The 18,416-nt window shown below is 51.9% G+C and overlaps 1 protein-coding gene across 4 annotated transcripts in view; it reads right to left on the reverse strand.

Annotated features, from left to right (window-relative positions):
• The window catches only part of SEPTIN5 (septin 5), a gene marked incomplete at its 5' end in the record, with an annotated part of 38,667 nt that overhangs the window by 9,178 nt on the left and 11,073 nt on the right, over positions 1 to 18,416 (reverse strand). The window contains one exon of one of the 4 annotated variants that reach the window (XM_082066103.1): positions 1,848 to 1,937. The exons of 2 other annotated variants lie outside the window; for them this stretch is intronic. In XM_082066103.1, the coding sequence (XP_081922229.1) occupies positions 1,848 to 1,937 (90 nt within the window). Of the gene's footprint in view, positions 1 to 1,717; positions 1,794 to 1,847; positions 1,938 to 18,416 lie in introns of those variants that run through there. One more of the 4 variants, XM_082066104.1, reaches the window with a different exon arrangement.

Below are 18,416 nucleotides of genomic sequence, written 5' to 3' on the forward strand. Positions count from 1 at the left end.
GCGCAGGACACTGCCCTTTACCCAAGAATCATGGAGTCATTTCCTTTGCACTAAGGGAGGTCAGAGCTGAGCGCGATACCAAGAGCAGAGCTTCCCTCGCAGTGGGAGGCAGCCAGAGGCACAGGGGAAAAGCTCTGTCCCCAGCCATGCCTCCCTCCAATGAGCCACAGACGCTCTCTACAGAGTGACTGTGTACAGGACGGAGGGCGCTGAAAAGGGTGTAGAGGACTGCAAGGGCTACTAAGGGATGCAGGTGGCTTTCTGGTTTGTGAAAAGCTAAAATCCATTAATTAGATGAGAGACTTGGACCAAGGGAATTCCTGGAGGCACCACAGCCCCCTCCTATGTGCTCCTGACCCTTGTGAGCCAGCTCCCATCAAGCTGACACAGGCTGGGACAGCCTGTCGCTGCACTTTGCTTCCCTGGCCAGCCGCAGCTGTCAGGAACGGGCGCTGGGCAGCAGAGCCAGCGGCACTCCGGCGTGAGGAGCCCCTCTCCCCATCGCCTCCTCCACGGGATGCCTTTGTTGCCCCCAGCGTGCCACTCACACGTGCCTGGGAACGCGCCCACACACCGCAGCAGAGGACACCAACAGATGTGGCCAATCTTTGGGGCCCCGTTACAAGCCAAAGCACTCCATGCCAAGCAAAACATGTCTGACTTCTCCCTCAGCACACGCTCGCTGGTTCACTGGACATCACAGCAACACATCACGACCTCACATCCTTCACCACCCAGCCGAGGTGGCCAAGGCCCCCTGGCAGGCAGTGCTCTCCCTGGGAGTTCAAGCCAACGAGCAAAGCACTGGTGGGTTCAAGTCCTCTTCCTGTTGGGGGCAGAAACATTTGGGATCTGTTGCACAGGGGAGAAGGCATCCCTGGTACCGAGGTGTCCGCAGGGCTGTCTGCACCTCCAAGCCAGGGTACACAGCACGGCCTTCATCGTTCCTGCCATCCCTCCCTCCCTCCTCACCTGCTTGGTGGACACACTGTTTAAACCAATACAGACCCTGTGTGAATTCACCATTCAGCCTGAGGACAAATGGAGCCCTGCTGGGTATATTCCAAAGGGCTAAAATCAAGCACCATGGGACCACAGAAAATTTGAAGAATAGCCTCTACCCCAGGTCTGGAGCAAATCCCAGAAATTCTGGACCTTCTGCTGGGATCCTGGTGCCTGCAGTTCTTTGCGGGGGGCTCTCTTGGTGTTGCTGCCTCCAGGGCAGCCCTTCCTCCAGTCGCTCCCCTCTGGCCAGGCACAGCCGCCACATCTGCGTCCGCACGAACGAGCACAGCCCAGCCCCAGAGGAGAAGCAGACCCTTTGCTTCCTTTCATTGCCACGAAGCTGCATAAATTCATAACGCAAGCAGCCCCTGGGGCATCTCCCATGTACATCTGTTTCCTCAGGCCTGGTGCTGAGCATGGGAGTCTCAGCAAAACCACTAGCCCACCAGCATTTGCTGCTGCAGAAAGAAAAGAGGCTGGCAAGGGACAGTGTTAACATGATAACACAAACCAGACTGCGTCTGAGCACATACGCAGCTCTTACTCCTGCCCAGAGCCCCCCCACGGACACACACGCCATTCAGTCGGGAATCACTGCATCAAATAACCGCACAAAAATATGTTGTGCATCTCCCAGCTGTCCATCGTGCCCCTTGGCTCTGCTCCTGCAGGGGCTGCTCCCCTCCTCCTGTCCCCATCCTCTCTCCCTTACCAGTGTCTTTCCACTCCTCTGCTCCTCAGAGGTCTCATCTTGTGCTGCACACGTCTGCTCGGGCACCATCCTCCCCCTCCTGTCCCCGCTGCTCCCCGGCTTGCACAGTGCTATAAATACATCCCCGTACCTTCAGCTTGGCCGGGTGGCTTCGCTGTGCCTGCGTTCGGGGAGAAAGCAGCCGCTCCACTAACCGCTCCTGAATAATGATTGAATCCATAACCGCGACCGGCAGGACGGACAGCCACCGCGGGCCAAGAAAAAAAAACCCAACCCATGTGTTCCCTCCCAGCCTTCGCTAAATCCATGCGGCAGCCCCCCCGCCTACGCATGCACACACACGCAGGGCTGGCTCAGCTCGCCTCGCAGCCCGGCAAGGCAAGGAGAGAGGTGAGGAGAGCGGAGAGGCGATGGCTCCCACGGCAGCTGCCCGGGGTTTCCTGCCCGCAGCCGTGCGGTGCCGTGCGGTGCCGCGGGAGGAGCCTGCCGGCAAGGACAGCACAAAAGCCACCGCGGCTGCGGGCCAGAGGACACGTCTCTTGTCTCTCACTCTGCCAGCATCCCGCGGAGAGGCTGCGCACGTACCGGATGCTGTCCCAGCCATGAGTCTGACTCCTTTTGTCAGATGGGCTTATTCAGCTGGAGGGTTTCTTAGACATCCTGACTGATGCAGCCAAGACAAAGGTTTGCTGCAAGGAAACCTGCTCTCAGCAAAAATGTGCTGCTTCTGGTCGTGCGTGCGAAGGTCTAAAGGGTCTGAAAAACATCCCAAAAGCCGAGTCCAAACTTAAGCCCCAGATCCTAGCCCTGGTTGACGTGGATCTGCCTCCACGTGGTGCAGGTCCATCTGTTGTCTAGTCCAGGCGATACTGCAGCCTCATCTCTGAATCCAATTGGAATAGCAGCTGATGTATTCTGGACCATACAGCAACCTTTTCAGCTTTGAAGACATTTCAAAATAAATAAGTGTAATATGTGTATTTGTTAAGCACAAGTACCCAGCCCAGCAACGGCCTAGCATGCACAGAAAAATCATTTAAATCTCAAGGTTGGATTCTGAACCTACATATAAGACCTGCTTTCCCCTGCTGCCATAGAAACTGAACAGGAATTTATTTGAAACAGACAAAAGCTGATAATCTCTTATAATCATATGATTCCAGAAACTAGGGGGTTAATATCACACTGCCTGTAATAAAGTCACACAAGATGGCAACACTGGTGGTGCTGGAGGAACCTGCCACTTGCCACACAGGTTCCCGAGCAGCTTTCTGCTCACAAACAGGGAAGGACACAGACCGCAGCCACACTCCCACCTCACTCCCAGCCAGAGCTCCTGCTGCTTCTCTGGGAACCACAGGTCTCTGGCAGCAGCTCCAGAGACCACCTGATATGCAAGGTCTGCCCTGGTCACCTCAGGCCACCACCCAGGGCCTCCACCATGCACCCCAAGCATGGCTGACACCAGGTTCTGCTATAAGGCACCAAGTTACAGCAAGGGTTCCAGTGGCCTATTGGTGGCAGCTGTGAGACTGGAAAGATCTTAGAAACACACCACATGCTGATAAAAAAAGGAAAGAAGAAGGAAAAAGAAGAACAGTGTTCTACCTATGCTGCCATCCTGCAGGCTGAGGGAAGGCGATCTCAGGAGTTGCAAGCACAAGGTCCTAAAGGCTGAGAAAAATAAATGGAGGAGAGCTGGGAAACAATCCCAGAGCAGGAAAACTCCTGCCATATTACATGCACAAAGCCTTTTTCCAAACCACCCTGCTCTGCCAGCAGCATCCTTAAATCACACCCCTGGGTTTTGTTCCCAATTGTCTTTGCCTGTAACAATCAAGCAGAGGGTCTGGACTGAGACCCAGGTGTGACAAGAATTGGCACCTCTCAGAACACATCCCTGTTTGGCAGCTCTGCCCCTGCTTTGCAGTGTTGCTCCATTCCTCAGGGAGACAATAATCCTATAACAGCCCCCCAGCCCACCAGCAGGTCAAGCCATGCTCATGACACACTGTTTTTTTTCTCTGAGATTCACAATACCTAATCCCTGCTTTCCCCACTGGAGGACTTCACCACTGTGGTCTGCAGCTTGTGCATGACCAAGGAGCAATGAAGGTACCACACTGTCTGCACTGGGCAGCCCAAAGATGTATCCAAACTTACTTGGGATAACACAGAGGTTTCACCAGTCCTTCCACACCATAAACCACAATCGCTGCATGCAAATCCCGTCCAATCTCCATGAATACTCATGGCTTAGTAAATCCTTGACTAGGGACCACAGGCCACATGGCCAACAACCACAAGCATCTTCCATGGGTACATAGAGACATGCTGTGTCCCCACAAGCCCACTGTACCAAATCAGAGCATTCTTCTGAACTTGGATCACAGATGAAGTCAACAATGGTTTGGTCGCAACAAAACCACAGTGTTGATCATGGCCCCAAGAGCAGTGCTGACAGTGCAGAGAGGAACAAGGAGCCGCTGTCTCCTGAGCGCCTTGAGCTCTCACACATCACACTCGCTCTCAGGACTGGCAGCCAGGGAGGAACTCCAGTCAGGAGGCCATGCCTGGGAATGCAGAGAGTGGGTTAAGAAAAGAAACCCAGAAGAGCAGGTCTTGGCTACAGAGAGCATCTTAAGACTGCCTGGACAACTCTATAGCTTTCAAAGTGTTGAAGGAGGGTCAACTGGTCCCATACTTTGCTTCCTCTGCTTCTCCTACAGATGCTCCTCTTGGCTCCTCTCCTACCCAGAGTCACCAAACCAGAAATGACAGGCCATGGAGAGGACACATTCGTGTCCAGCAGATGTGCCACATGACACACCCAGAGCCATTGGCTCAGGTTGGTCTGTGTGCAAACTTTCCAAAGACAGCCAAGCCAACCTTATTTTGCCCCTGTCCTTCCTGATAGTCCCGCTCCCTTTCCACGCAGCCTAGAGTAAACCCCAGCCTCTATGACACTCTTGAAAGAGGAAAAATAGCACACAGTACATCTCACATCTGGTGTGCAGCAGAGCAATGCACATCTTTGCCCTTACAAGACCTAGAATGAAGCCAAAGTGTTTCTTCCCCTGGCTTGTGAAGCACAGGTAGCTCTAACCTCCTCTCCAGGCAGGCGGCAGCAGCAGCTCGGGGTGAAGCTGGAGCAGCATCCAGAGCTCTGACTGCCAGAGAGGAGCACTGCTCGGTCCCAACCGGCTGATCACTCAGCAAGGGAAAGGTAGGCTCGGGGTGCACCAAGCCAACTCCACCTCAAAGACCAGCCCTTCTTGTCAAACTGTGACAGCAAAAGAGGAAGACAAAAAAAATAATCAATGACCACTGTCTGGCACAGCCCGGTCCCTCTGTGTTAAGCACTTGCTTACTAACAATGGAGCCAGGGCGGAGCCAAACCGCACACCCATCCTTCTGCAATGTCCCTCTCCTTTGGCTTGTAAAAGCCAGCGTGGGGCGACCACAGCCTCAAGGGCTGCTCCTGGCAGCGATGCAGCACGTGTGGGAAGAGCTGTGGCTGTGCACTAGCGGTGATGGAGCAATGTCCTGCTTCTTTTGTTAGAGGGAACTTCTAGCCTGCAGCACTGAAGATGGGCTCTGGGAAGAGGAGAGAAAACACATTATTGCAGGTATTTAGATGTAATCTCACAGAACGTGAAATTCAGCACTGGGCAGCTGGCTGGAGCATAGAAATGCTCCTCAAGAGTAGCCCATTAGCCTTGTAAGAGCAGGCAGGGGTGAACCCCCATGCTGCACTCCACACCGCCAGCCCAGGGAACAAAGAACAAGGAGCCAGGCTTCACCAACAGCACTAACTGAAGGCAGACACAGGGCTGTGCTATTGCACAGTCATCAGATGTGGAAGTGATACACCCATTTAAAAAAAAAATAGAGCGCTCAGGACGTGCCAGGAAAATCTTCAGCCTGGTCCTGACAGACACTCTTGAGCAGCACAGAGCCAGGCAATAGGGTCCTGTCAGGGAGGCACCCAGCTGACCTGACCTGCGTAGAGGGTGGTGAAACTTGGTACATCCATGCCTCAGCACGGTCAGTACAGTCACGTCATGACAACATTTATGTTTTTTCCTCTGAAGTGGACAAAGCTATTTTCGGAATTCCCCATAGAAGGGAAATTCGGTTCCTGGCTGTTTTCTACCAGGACAGGAGGAGCAGTTCCAGAGGTGCTTGTTCAAGTCAAACAGTGGCAGCAGCAGCAGGCAGTAAACCTGGCACGGGGCAGGAGGCCCGGTCCCAGGTTGGACCAGAGGCTGAGGAGCACCCCTGTGGCTGTGCAGCTGGGAACCTCCATGGCTCAGTTCCCACCTTCTCCTCCTGCTGCCTCTGCTCCCACTGCATGGGAACTCGGTGTTGACTCCAGACATGTGAATCTCATGGGTGTCACAAGGTTTGGACTCTGCTGCTCTGTCACCAGGAGAGCTACACATTCACCCTGAGGCTCCTGCTGACTTGACCCAAGAGAAAATGCCTTGCTAAATTCTCATGATTAATTTAGCCTTGAACTGTTACACAAGGCTCTAGGTAAGCGATTACTGTGAGCATCAGAGCCCTGACACTTCAGTCAGGCTTCATCCTTTGATATTCAGAGAAAAGCAAGAAACCATACCAGCACTGCAGGAGTCCCAAAGCACAGGATTAATCTCCTGTACATACAGTGCCACAAGCACAATCAGCACAGCAACCAGATGTCTTGCCTTTTCTTTTACCTATACCACAGGTCAAGCTTCAATTTCCGCTCAAGGATCACTGCTGCTTTGCCACATAATCCCTCCAGAAATCAATCAAATTCCATTTTAAAGGTATTTGTGTCCCCTGCTTCCACGTGAAGTGCCTCACGCTTCCCAAGAGGCACCATGTGACGCACCCAATGCCTCCACTTACAGCTCTGAAAAAGGATCAACGGCCATAAATTGCCTCCCACTTGTTTAAACTCGTGACTGCCTCTGGAGCAAGTTCACAGCTCTTGTCACACCCGGCTCCTCTGCCTATCATTTAGGATAATCTGCAAAACGTAACAAATAGGGCAGATGTAGAACTGGCTGGAACTTTTCCATTAGACGCTTGGCTGCTCTCCTCTCTGCAGATGCACAGGAGGAGCCACTTCCAGCCAGACCTTCTCGGTGCGGTACCGACGAGTTCCACGCGAGGGAGAAGCCGTCCCACAGAAGAGCAGGTCCCGTGGGGCACAGGGCTCAGCTCTGAACTGTGAGCTCCCACCCCAGCTCCCCTGAGCAGGGACAGACAGAAATAAATTTGCAGATCAAACATGCAACACTTATTGCTTCCGCCACATGTAGGGTCATAGGCACTGGCATCTCTAACTGCAAACACGTTCAAAACATTAGCGAGCAAGAGGTTTCCAAATTTAGCCTGTTCAGGAGAAACCAGGTGGTGCGGGAAGGCCTGCAGAAGTCTCTCAGCGCTACTGCTACTCATCTTTCTCTCTGCTTCATCCTCCAGTTCTGCAGCACAAATCAGACTTAAATTGATTCCCTCCCTGTCATCTCAAAGCCACAGCTGGGAAAAGCAGAGGCAGAGCAGAGCCCTGCCAGCCTCAGGAAGCCGGGAACAGGAACGTTTCGGAGACGAACAGGTACACATTGCTCCATGGCACGGAAGCTGGCTGGACTGGGAGCTGTTTGGACGGAGAGGGTGGAAAATAATGGAGATTTAACCTCAGAAATGGAAGGGCCCTGCTTCTCCAGCTTTCAGGTTCTCCATCCAAATGACAAGAGCATCAGCAGTTTTGGAAGCTACTGATGCACATTAACTTCCATGAACAGCAAAAGGCTGGGGACAGGATCCTACAGAAGGTCCACTTTAAAGTTACAGGTAGTGGTCCCAATCCTGCGATCCTTACTCACCGAGTAGTCCCATGAAATAGAGACGACTGCTCACGTGAGTAAGGGATGCAGGATCAGGCCTGTCTACCAAAGAGGCTGGATCCTGACCTGAAGAGGACATCATGGCCTCTGAGCAGCCTGAGACACTCACACCTGGTCCAGCAGGGCTAATCCAAGGGCATCGCCGGGGAAGACAGTCCAGGCTGGGGCACGACACCTGCAAACAGCGCACCGAGCGGGGACCACGGAGAGCAAGGCAGTGGACAAATAAGGCTGGAAAAGGGATGCTCCACCCAAGCAGGGATGCTCCTGGTTTATCCTCAGTACACCCATCTCATGGATAGTCCCAGCTGTGCAAGGAGGTTTTTCTTAATCCTGCTGTCCTCCCAGCAGGCTCCTGAAAACAATAGTGGGAGAATATGAGCCAACTGTCTTGGGGCTGCTCCCGACCTCTGTTTGGGTCTCTGAGCTACAATTAACATAACTTTAGGAGTAGCTGATGCCCACAAGAGAGTAGAACGAGCCCACTCTTAGCTCAGTAGATCATTTTAAATTCCATTAGTTAAGGAGAAAAAAAGGCAGCTCTCTAAAGCAACCTTCAGCCCTGGGAGGCACGCAAGGAGAGCAAAGCCAGCCCCAGCCCGGGTGATGAATAACCCCAAAAAGCTCTGCAGACTGCACCCCTCAAGGACAGACAGACTGCTGCTTTTCATGACTAGGAGGAAGAAGCATCTTCTCCTTCCCAGGGGGTTTCCTCCAGGTCTCCCCACAGTGCTCAGACCCCCAGGCTCCATTCTCTCACCCTCCCTCCCTGCCCCCGTGCAGACACTCTGCCGTCACACTGAGCACAGCCCTGGTGCACGCTCGCTGAGACGGCAGAGGCTCGCAGGGGCCTCCACCTTCCTTCCCTCACCCTCAGACTTGCACGACCAGCCCAGCTGACGGAGAAGAGCCTGCTGGAAGGTACCAGGCATTTACCCGCCTCCCTGTGCATCTGCACAGCTCTATCCACCCTCCTCTTCCACTGAGAGGAGACACAGCCATACCCGGCTGCAAAGTGCCACCCCTCAGAGCCTGGCAGTATCAAACACAGCTATATGGCTTCCAGTCTCACCCACCTCCCCATGACGTGTGCTCAACCATCTGCCACCCCAGAGGGGACCCCCGGGAGCCCATTTCCCAGCCCCACCATACAACCAGTCTGCGCAAACCTCTCTGCCCACATCAGCCCGCCCAGGGCTGGGCCCTGCATCATGACTAGTGTCTGTCTTTGCAGATGGATAATTAGATTCCCTTTCCATTTCCTTTTTCCTCCTGATGGTTCCTCTGGCTGGCAGTTCCCCCGCAGCTCTGTACGATCCAGCAGCATTAGTCAGAGGGAAATTCTGCTCCTTTCCTCCCTTGGATGTTGCTCTTGGTTCAATACAAACAGCAGAATGAGCTGCACAACAGTTTGAGTATTTCGCTGCAGAAGCATTTGTCCTTTTCAGTCTGGCAAACACGGCTTTCCCTCCCACAACTGCACCCTGCCCCTTCTCCCCAGATGACACAGAAAATGTGTGTGATGAAAATTAATGTGATGTTGTTGCCAATTGGAAGCAATTAGCTAATCAGCACACCTCAATTTATGAGCTGTGGTGCAAAACACTCCTTTCAGGTAGTGCCTAAAAAAGCACACCCGATTACCAGCAATGGTGAGAGATGCTCTCAGAAAAAGATCATAACACTCTCCTGCAGGAAACCTGAGGAAGAAATGGAAGAACAATGAAATTGGAGTAAATCAACACAAAAGCTGCATCACAGGAGCATATGCTCACATGAAGTATCTGCAGAGATGCTCACTGAGCCTGCAGGATACCTGTCCTTCTCCCCTGCCACCAAGCAGTGGCTCTCTGGGAAGCAGTGCTGATCCCTGAAGCCATGATGGTTGCAAAAGCATCCCCAGAACCTGCAGAGATGCAGACACACCATTTCCACCTGACAGAGGACAGTAGCGGAGGAGTTGGTCCTGCTGGACCACCAACATGGCTGTGGCACTGGCCATGCAGATGTAAAGCCTGGCAGTTTGCTGCACAAAAGAAAAAGTAAGGACTGCAAGGCAGCAAACGGCAGGGGTAGTCCCACACTTCAAAGGCTATCAACGTGTTTTACAGCCCAAGGCTGGTGCAGCTGAGGTTAACGGAGAGAAGCTGGGGACCAGGATTATTCCCCAGTTCCCTGTGGCTGTGCAGCCATCCAGTGTCCACGCCAGCTCCTTGCACCCTGCCAGTGCAGGCAGCAAAGCCATGTCTGGGAGGATGCTGTCAGAATAATAAAAAAGGGAATAAAGAGATGCTCTCCAACACCTTTCTCTTCCCTTCTCCCCCATCTACTTGCTCCAGCAAACACCAAGCCTGGTTGCACCTTTGCTGCGCAAGTCACCACTTCTCTGTGCCCTGCAGCACAACTGGAGACCCACATTTTTATTAAATGCTACGATGATGAGAGAAAACTTCAAGTCACTGAATATCTAAATCAAATTGTGCTGTCAAAGGGAATGCAAACAAAGCTTCTTTCAAGCTTAAGAATAGTCAGTAACTGCTGAGCATTGCTTCTCCTCATCAGAAATGCTGACCTGTAGAGAAATAGAGCAAAAGACCCTTTTGGATGGAGAAGTATCTGGCTCAGAGTCTTAGCAGAGATCGTGTTGAATACGAGAGCTACCCAGGCCCTTCCATAATGCAGGTGCGAGGTCCAGAGCTCACAATAAGGACGCCCATAAGGATTATTTACCAAGATTGACGGACTCTGATAGGTCCTGATGGCTCTGTGGTACCCAGAGGAACATTCTGTCTGAAGCTGTTACAGGAAACACTGCAGCTCACTGGGCTGGGAGGCTGCTCAGCAATCCCACTGGTCTGCAACAGAGAGGGGGTAACTGGCACCCCAGCACAGAGCCAGGAGCCAGCATGCCCCATCAGCACAGCAGCCTCAGTGTTCTTCAGTGCGGCCCCAAACTTCATTAGCAGTTTTCCAGCAGCGAGATATTCCTACTAACCACTGAGATGACGCCATCTGTTTCCACTTACATGCTGGCTTGCAGGAGCAGCTACAGAGCAAAGGACTCCAGAGAGATTTTGCGCTCCTGAGCACAGAGGGACTAAACTGTAACCAGTTGGGACAGACACACAGTCTGAATTCACTCTCCCCAGAGCAACCTAGTACTCCCTTCTGTGCAAAGTACACACCTGGGAGGCACAGCAGCCCTCCCACTTGGGTTGTGCTACCAAGCTCCATCATACACCCACCCACAGGCCATTTCCCTGGGGCACAGAGAGCTCCCAGCAGACAGCACCGCTGCACTTACTGCTCTGCATGGCACCGCAGCAGCAGAGGGGCTGACTAAGCTGTTCCCCCATCTCTTGGTCTGCCCTCTACAAAGTCAAAAAGCATCTGCTACTGATAAGCCAAGATCCCAGAATTAACAGCTACCAGGCCCTCTTTCTTTCCATATCAGGGTCCCACGGAGATCACGCTGGGCAAACCAATCCTTACCTAGGCTCCTTTTTCATGTATGCATTTGTATGTATGCACTGCTTGAGGCAACCATGTACCCACCTCCCCCAAAACTGGGCAGGATGTGCCAGCAGTGCCTGCGCAGTCCAAGCCCACACAAAAGCATGGAGCAGACAACAGGGATAGAAACTGTAGTGTGTGGTATAGGAGTGACTAGTCGGCTTCTGAAAACAGAAGCAGGAGGAGGGAAGGGAGGAAAACGGGGGACACCCTGTGTGGGGAGGGCTAAGGAAGTATTTGCCCTGTCTGGCAGCTGAACTGCAGCCTTGTTTTACCAGTCACACCTGCCTCAGGAGGGTAAATGGTTCTCTTGCTCAACAGGAGATTTCATGCTTTGAAATAGGTTGCTTAATTCTTAGAAATTTGAGTTCAGCAACTACCCTTTTCCTGCGGTTGCTGCTTCCTCTCTGAGTACACAGTGTTTTTCAGAGCCAGAAGAGATGTCATGCTCATCCCAACCTGTCCCCAGGCCCTGCAATGCCCCTTAGCACCCCCACCTTTGGAAGAGCTGGTGTCTGTGGTGCATTTGCAACCATGGCAGAACATGCACTGAACTCTCCTTTCCTTCTCAACAAATCTTTGTAGTCTTGCTTGGAGAGAGCTGAACGGAGCTTTCCATGGAGAACAGTGCTCTTGGGTCAGAAAGGATGAAATATCAGGACATACCATGAATAAAATGCAGCAGCAGCACACTTCCTGTGACACTGAAGTAGCAGCAACCAGATGGACAAAACTGCCACAAAATCAAAAGCCTAGAGCACCCTACACAACTTCATGCAGGTGATCCTTCCAAAAACAATCTTGTCCTACTGCCCCAACCCTGTCACCAGCTTCTCAGCCCATCTGTGGTTTTGTGTACCCCACCACCAACCACACAGCTCTGGAGAGGGTGGCACTCCATCACCCGGCAGGCACAGCCGCCCTCAGCTCCGCACCAATACTGCACCCAGAGATGGGAGAGGAACCCCAGGGGACTGACCTCAAGCAGTCCCACTCAGCCCTGGACTCTTCCAAGATAGCCCCAGACACAGTGACGTTGCCATCCTGATCCATTACAGCCCTGTCCCAGTCACCCTGAAGCCATTCCTGGGGACTTGCTGCATGGCAAGGCACACACAGAGCCCGCACACATGCAGAGCTCATGGCTCAGGCCAGGCTGCTGGACACCAGCACTTGAGAGGTGGGGGAGTCCTGCCTCCTGCAGCTATTCAGCACACCGTGGCAAGCAGGACCTGCTGCAGAGACCTCCCACAGCGAAGGGAGAACTGGTGAGTGTGCCGCCAGCTGCCGGTTAGCCCTGAACCAGCGGCAGGGCTGGGCACAGAGCCCTGCATTAGCATCCCATCTCCCAAGCTGACAAATCTCCTGCTGAAGGCAGCGCCTGGTACAAAGGCTCATTTGTTCCCGACACACGAGCCCGTTCCAGGCTGCTGCTCGGACACATCTTCTTTATTGTGCCCTCCTGACTTGGGCAACAGGCTCAATGGCCCCTTCCTGGGGTGCTGCAGGGGGCTGCCAAGGACCTGAGCCCTGCCAAGCCACGAGCACTGGCACCGCGTGTCCTTCACCGCTGGCAGCAGCACAAGGCTCCCTTGGGTTCCGCTGACCCAAACCCCTTCTCACAGACACGGCAGAGCTCCTCTGTCACCCAGCCAGCCACAGTCACCTGCCACTGCACTCCAGTGTCATGCACACAGCTGCGGGATGCCCAGCAGAGGGAACAAAAGGGACATTTTTGGAGCAAAATTCCTGCTTTTGGATTGTTCCATCACATACAGGCATGGAGACAACTCTGAGGCAGGAAGGAGGAAAATAGGACCACAAACTCTTGTCCTCAACATGATAAAGGCATGATGGGATCTGTTTCCAGTCCATGCTTCCAGTGCAACAGGGAAGGGGGGCAGGAGGGCTGGGGGATATCTCTTGGTAGAGCCTATGAATGATTACAATCTCCCTATTTAACAGTGGTGGGAGGGGATTTATCTCCAAGCAAGAGTCTTGATACCATCTGGGATGAGGCCAAGGGAAAAGCGAATTCCTCCTGTGAACTTATCCCCCCTCCAATACTGCCAACCCAGCTTCAGGGAGTTTCCTCCACAGCCACAGGGACATGAGAAAATACTGCTTTTATTTTCCCACTCATAGCCCGCCACAGCCCAGCATCTCTTCAGCTTGAGCTCGAGCCAGAAGACAACGAGGCTCAAGGGGAAGTGGCTGGACTCCCCCACACAGCTTGTGACACGGCACTTGGAAGCCGTCCTTCTGTCCTTACTGGAGCACACGGTCATTTACTGAAGTTCAGAGCCGCGCCTGGTAGACCAGCTCCAGCAGCCAGGGTGGAGCTGAGCTTGCTGGACAGTGGCAAAGTGCAAGGACTCCAGGCTCTAACTGTGCAAGAGAAAATCTTGGCCATCTCAGAGCAGCAGACATCAAGGCAGGAGGAAGAAGGGCCCTTTGCCATGTCAGGAAGGAGAATTTTCTGGTAGTTTCTGCAATCAGCTTCTGCCTGCGCTCTCCTGAGCTCCCCACCACTACCGAGGACCTGGAGCTGACAGCCCAGCTGGCTCCCACCCCACGTTCCAGATCCTCAGCGCTCCCACTGACATCTCCACTCCTAGAAAGCAAAGCCTCCAGGAGGGCTCTGATCCCCTTTTCCCCTGATCCACAGGGCCCTCAGAAAAATCCCAGCAGAGACTCTTCCATCCACGGCAGACACCAGACATCGCCAAGCAGCCTTAAACCTTGGTAACTGGGGTGAGATGCCAGGACCTCACAGGAGGCCTCAGGGTGACATCTCACCACCCATACATGCCAAGAGCACTCCGCTGAGTCGCAGGCACAAGGCTTTCCCAGAGCCTCAGCCCCTCGCCTGCATCATTCAACTAGTGGCGTAAGCTGTAGCCATGGCTCCAAATGCTGCTCCACCTCGGAGCTGGAGACAGATGAGGTCACCTCCAGTCTGAAATCACTTCCGTTCTCAAGCTGCTCTCAAGACTGTGCCACAGACTGAAAAGAGTGGGATGGGTGGGGAGGGAAACCTAAATCAACAGAGCATGTTCCTCATTAAGAGCTCAACACTTCATTAATCTCTGCCTCCCCATTGGCTGCCATCTGAACCCTCCACCCTCCCTCCTTCCCCTACAAGAACTGCTTTGAGTTAATAACAGCGTATGGCACAAGCTTCACAGGACTATGCCCCAACCTCCAGCTCCCCCACTCCAACCCAAGCAGAGCACTGGGGAGAAATCACAGCTTGTGCTGTCAGACCAGCTCAGCCGCGTCGCTCTGCCTCGTGCTCAGCTCCAGCCGCTGGCCCACCAGCACCTGCACTGCAGCAGCACAACTCTTTCTCCCCATGCACAAGGTGTTGGAAATGGTTTGTGCTGGCAACTGATGCTATCCATGCAGCACCGAGCACCAACACCACAACCCTGTGGCCTCTCCAGCACAGCCACACAGTCCACTGTCCAGGTGACCACACTGGCCAAAGCAGCAGCAGGATTCTCCTACTTAGATCAGGTGGTACTTAATCCAACACCTGAGGCACCAGGCTGAGCAAGGAGGATGTAAATTCAGGTCACCAGCACAGGGGCATCCTAAGGAAAAGAGCCTTGCAACGGCCACACTTGGTGAGGAGAAAACAGACAAGTTTAGCGGCATCATTTTAAGAACACATTGACCACAGATGAATCAGTGTCTCATTCTTGGAAGCACTAAACTGACCACAGTATCCAACAGCGCCTCAAGCAGTAACGGCCAAGACACATCACTGTCACACAGTTCCCTCCTACACGGTCGTGGTTTTCTCCTCTCACTCCAGATTTTGCTTTACACAGGAAAGTTTATGGGTCTCTTCCAGAATTCCCAGTCTCATTGCAATGGCAGCTATTGGATGGGGCCATTTTGTCACCAAATACAGCTACTGCAACCCATATGCTGTTTGGATGCAGTTCAACTGGAGCCCATGTACATGGCCTTGGCCTCACGTGTGCCACAGCAACCCTGGGTATGACACCTTCCCTCACACCTGTAACTTGGTAAGATGCCAGCAGAAGTTATCAGCATAGTGATGACCCAGTGGGGAAGCCAATGTCCAACAGACAGGTTGCCTTGTTGGGAAGATGAGGAGCAGTGCCCGCCAGCTCCCAACAGGAAAGCTCCAACAGCCAGGAGCTGAGCAGGGCGTGTGTCACACCCCAGCGCCCCGAGGAGCACCACTAGAAGGAAGGAGCAGGTCTGAAGTTGAACATTTGGACTAAGGGACTCCTGAGGCTCCATCGCCCCTGGGAAGCTTCATTTGTGGTGTGAGTGACTCACAGAGGAGTGAAGCCACTTCTTCAAAGTAGCTCTTGCATATCCGTAAAAATCATGGCCTCCAGACAGAAATGTAGAGGGGTTATGTTGTGGGCTAGATTCTGCCACCCCCAAAACAGCAATGGGGAGAACATCACTACGAACACCCCTGGCTGGGCCAGCAATGCCTGCCAGCCCCTCGAGGATCCTGGGCTGGAGGGCATTCAGAAAGGGTTGTGCTCTTCACCCTGCACCAGACACCCTGGACAGCTTTGAGCCATGTTCTCTCTCCCAAGGAAAATGCCACCAACGCTGTTTGCAGGAGACTCCTGCTTGCTATAAGCTTCACACTTCTCCAGTGCTCAGCTGCTCCCTGTGTGCAGGAATGGACAGCCATTGTGTCTGCAAACAACTGCACATGAATAATCCTGCAAGTGAGAGCAGCCATGCACTAATGCTCCTACAGAGTTTTCCTACATATTGTTGTTTTTCTGGGTTTTTGTTTGCTTTTAATTTTTAAATTGCTCAATTTACAGGTAAAGGCCATTCAGACTGAAAGCAAAGGCTTCACTTGAGTGCAGCTTAGTAAGAATCAGACTGTACTGTACTTGAGGAACTCACAGATGCAAAACCACATCCTATATTTTCCAAAGCTATAGGCTGGAAAGATGTACTGAGGGACTGTTGAATATTGTAGACAGCAAGATCTGAGGATATTAAAGAGATGCTGTGAAATCATTAGAATATTAAGAGCAACAGAAAGTAACCTAATTGAAGAAAAAAAACAAACACCACTCTTCCCAGGCAAACCGGCTTCCTCTATGCAACGGAATTCCACAGACGTAAGGACATCAATGCCCTGGCAGAATTAGAGATGACGAAGGTTGTATTTTCCTATTCCAGTAATACTTCGATTTAACTATATAAACTGTTCCTGTGGGAGCAGATCCTATTTCACTGCTTACACAAGAGCCTTAGAAATGGATTTTAAAAGTGAAAGCACCCACTCCAAACTGCAGGGAGCCCAGTCAATACTGATGTTCTTGCTATAGCAAGTAAAGAAGAGGATATAGAGGACAACTTTCAAAATAAACAAGGTAGGATGATATGTTAAGACCACTAAGCCACAATGGAGCATCTTTGCCAAACAAAGTCCCTAAAAAGCAGCAGCATTGTAAAAGTTTCAGTTCCAATAAAGAAACCTAGATTTTAGATGGGTCTATCACTCCTGAGCGTGGCCATGATTCTTTTAGACCCATTCTCACAGAGCTACTGCTCTTACTGATTTTTTGAGATGAAAGGGCCATTCAGAGCAGCCTGAAGCCTACCTCCTGCAGTATTTTTCCAGTTATTTTCCTTCGCCAACCCCTTTCCTGGACCTAATCCGTGGACCGCAGCACATGAAAGGCAGCTCTAACCCTAACACCAGGTGTGTAAACTCCTCTGCAGCATCCTGCGCATGGGACAGCGCAAAAGCTCGTGCTACAGAGCAACTGAAATCAGAGAGAGCGATGGTGGTGGGGGGAGAACAGTGGCAAAGCTGCTCACCAGAGCCAAATGTATGAAAAGACAGGAGGTGCCCAGCTCCTCTCAGTTTCAAAGGACTCGGGCACTTTTCATCCATATTTAAAACAAACTGGCTCTTGGTTTGGATTATTGCAAACCGCCTAAAAAACGTGCCTTTAAAAATAACTATATTGTACAATGGCCCTGTGGAAAAGCTGATGTTTCATCCTATTGCCTTTTATCCCCACACCACCAACCCTGACCAGAGGAACGTGTCAGCTCCTGGGTTAGTCCAGAATATGCCGACAATCTCAGAGGCACTGCAAATGGGATCGTCTAATTTGGGGCAGGGGCAGCGCACAGCTCTGGGCTGGCACAATGCAAAACTGCAGGGCCAGGAGAAGACTTCACAGATACCACCACCATGCACACACCCAGTATCCCCACCATTCTGCCACGAGGCCCCATTGAGCTTCGCACTAGGAACAAGAACATCAGAGCAGCTGTTATGATCTTCCAAAGAAGGTACAGGGGGTTTTACAACCCAGCTCTGCCATTTGGCAAATTTCACCAGTGATAATTAATATAAGATACTGTGGCCAGACCAGGCAACCCGGTTTGACCAGGACAGAGCCGGGATGGAATTTTCTACCCAATTTGAGAGAAGCATTTCCACGCTCATAAAAAAAAAATCACAGCCTTAGGAACAAATGTTAGCATCCAACTGGATTGCAGGAGACAAGAGACCAAAACCCTAAATCTCACAGAGGGTCATGAAGGCCACACATTTGGAATCATATTGTTCCACTGCTCCTCAAATCCTTTGCACCTTAAGGTAACAATTTCCCTCCCCTCAAAAACTGAGTGAGGAAGCAGTCACAAGACATTAGTGCCCCAAGCTGAAAAGCTAATGTCACTGCATCAGGGACACAGCCCAATCACACAGAACAAACTGTGTTCTTGATAACATCTGTTCTCTGCAGGTAACTTTGCTGTGACACTGGTCTTGCTGCTATTTCAGTCTTGATTTCCACTATGAAGTTCATCCCAGAGTCATCAATACAATCCCTACTTGCCCTCCAGCAAAACTGTCAACAGCAACTCATTAATACAGTTCTGATCTGAAGGAACAGATAATTGTAATTTCCTCACTCTTGTGGATTTTTGTAATGGTTTTGCCTATTCAACCGATTTCTTTCTGGGCTCCACCTGAAAATAATAAAAATGGTAAAGTGTGCAAGATATAAGATGGGAAATGCTAACACAGCAGGTGCTGGATGAGCAGAGTTCATGAAAATGTCACCTTTGAAATGATTATAATGGATTTCTGGCAGTCAGAGAAAGGAAACTGGACTAAAGAAGATATTAGACAAGACAGAAAGTCATTTGACTGTAAACACTGTGGTTGTTGGACACACAAGGCACAGCAATACCCAATGTTAGAAAGAACTCGGAAGCAATGGAGTGGAAAAATTGCATTTGCT

The sequence above is a fragment of the Streptopelia decaocto genome (genome assembly GCF_964273445.1).
Source record: "Streptopelia decaocto genome assembly, chromosome: 15".
NCBI lineage: Eukaryota > Metazoa > Chordata > Aves > Columbiformes > Columbidae > Streptopelia > Streptopelia decaocto.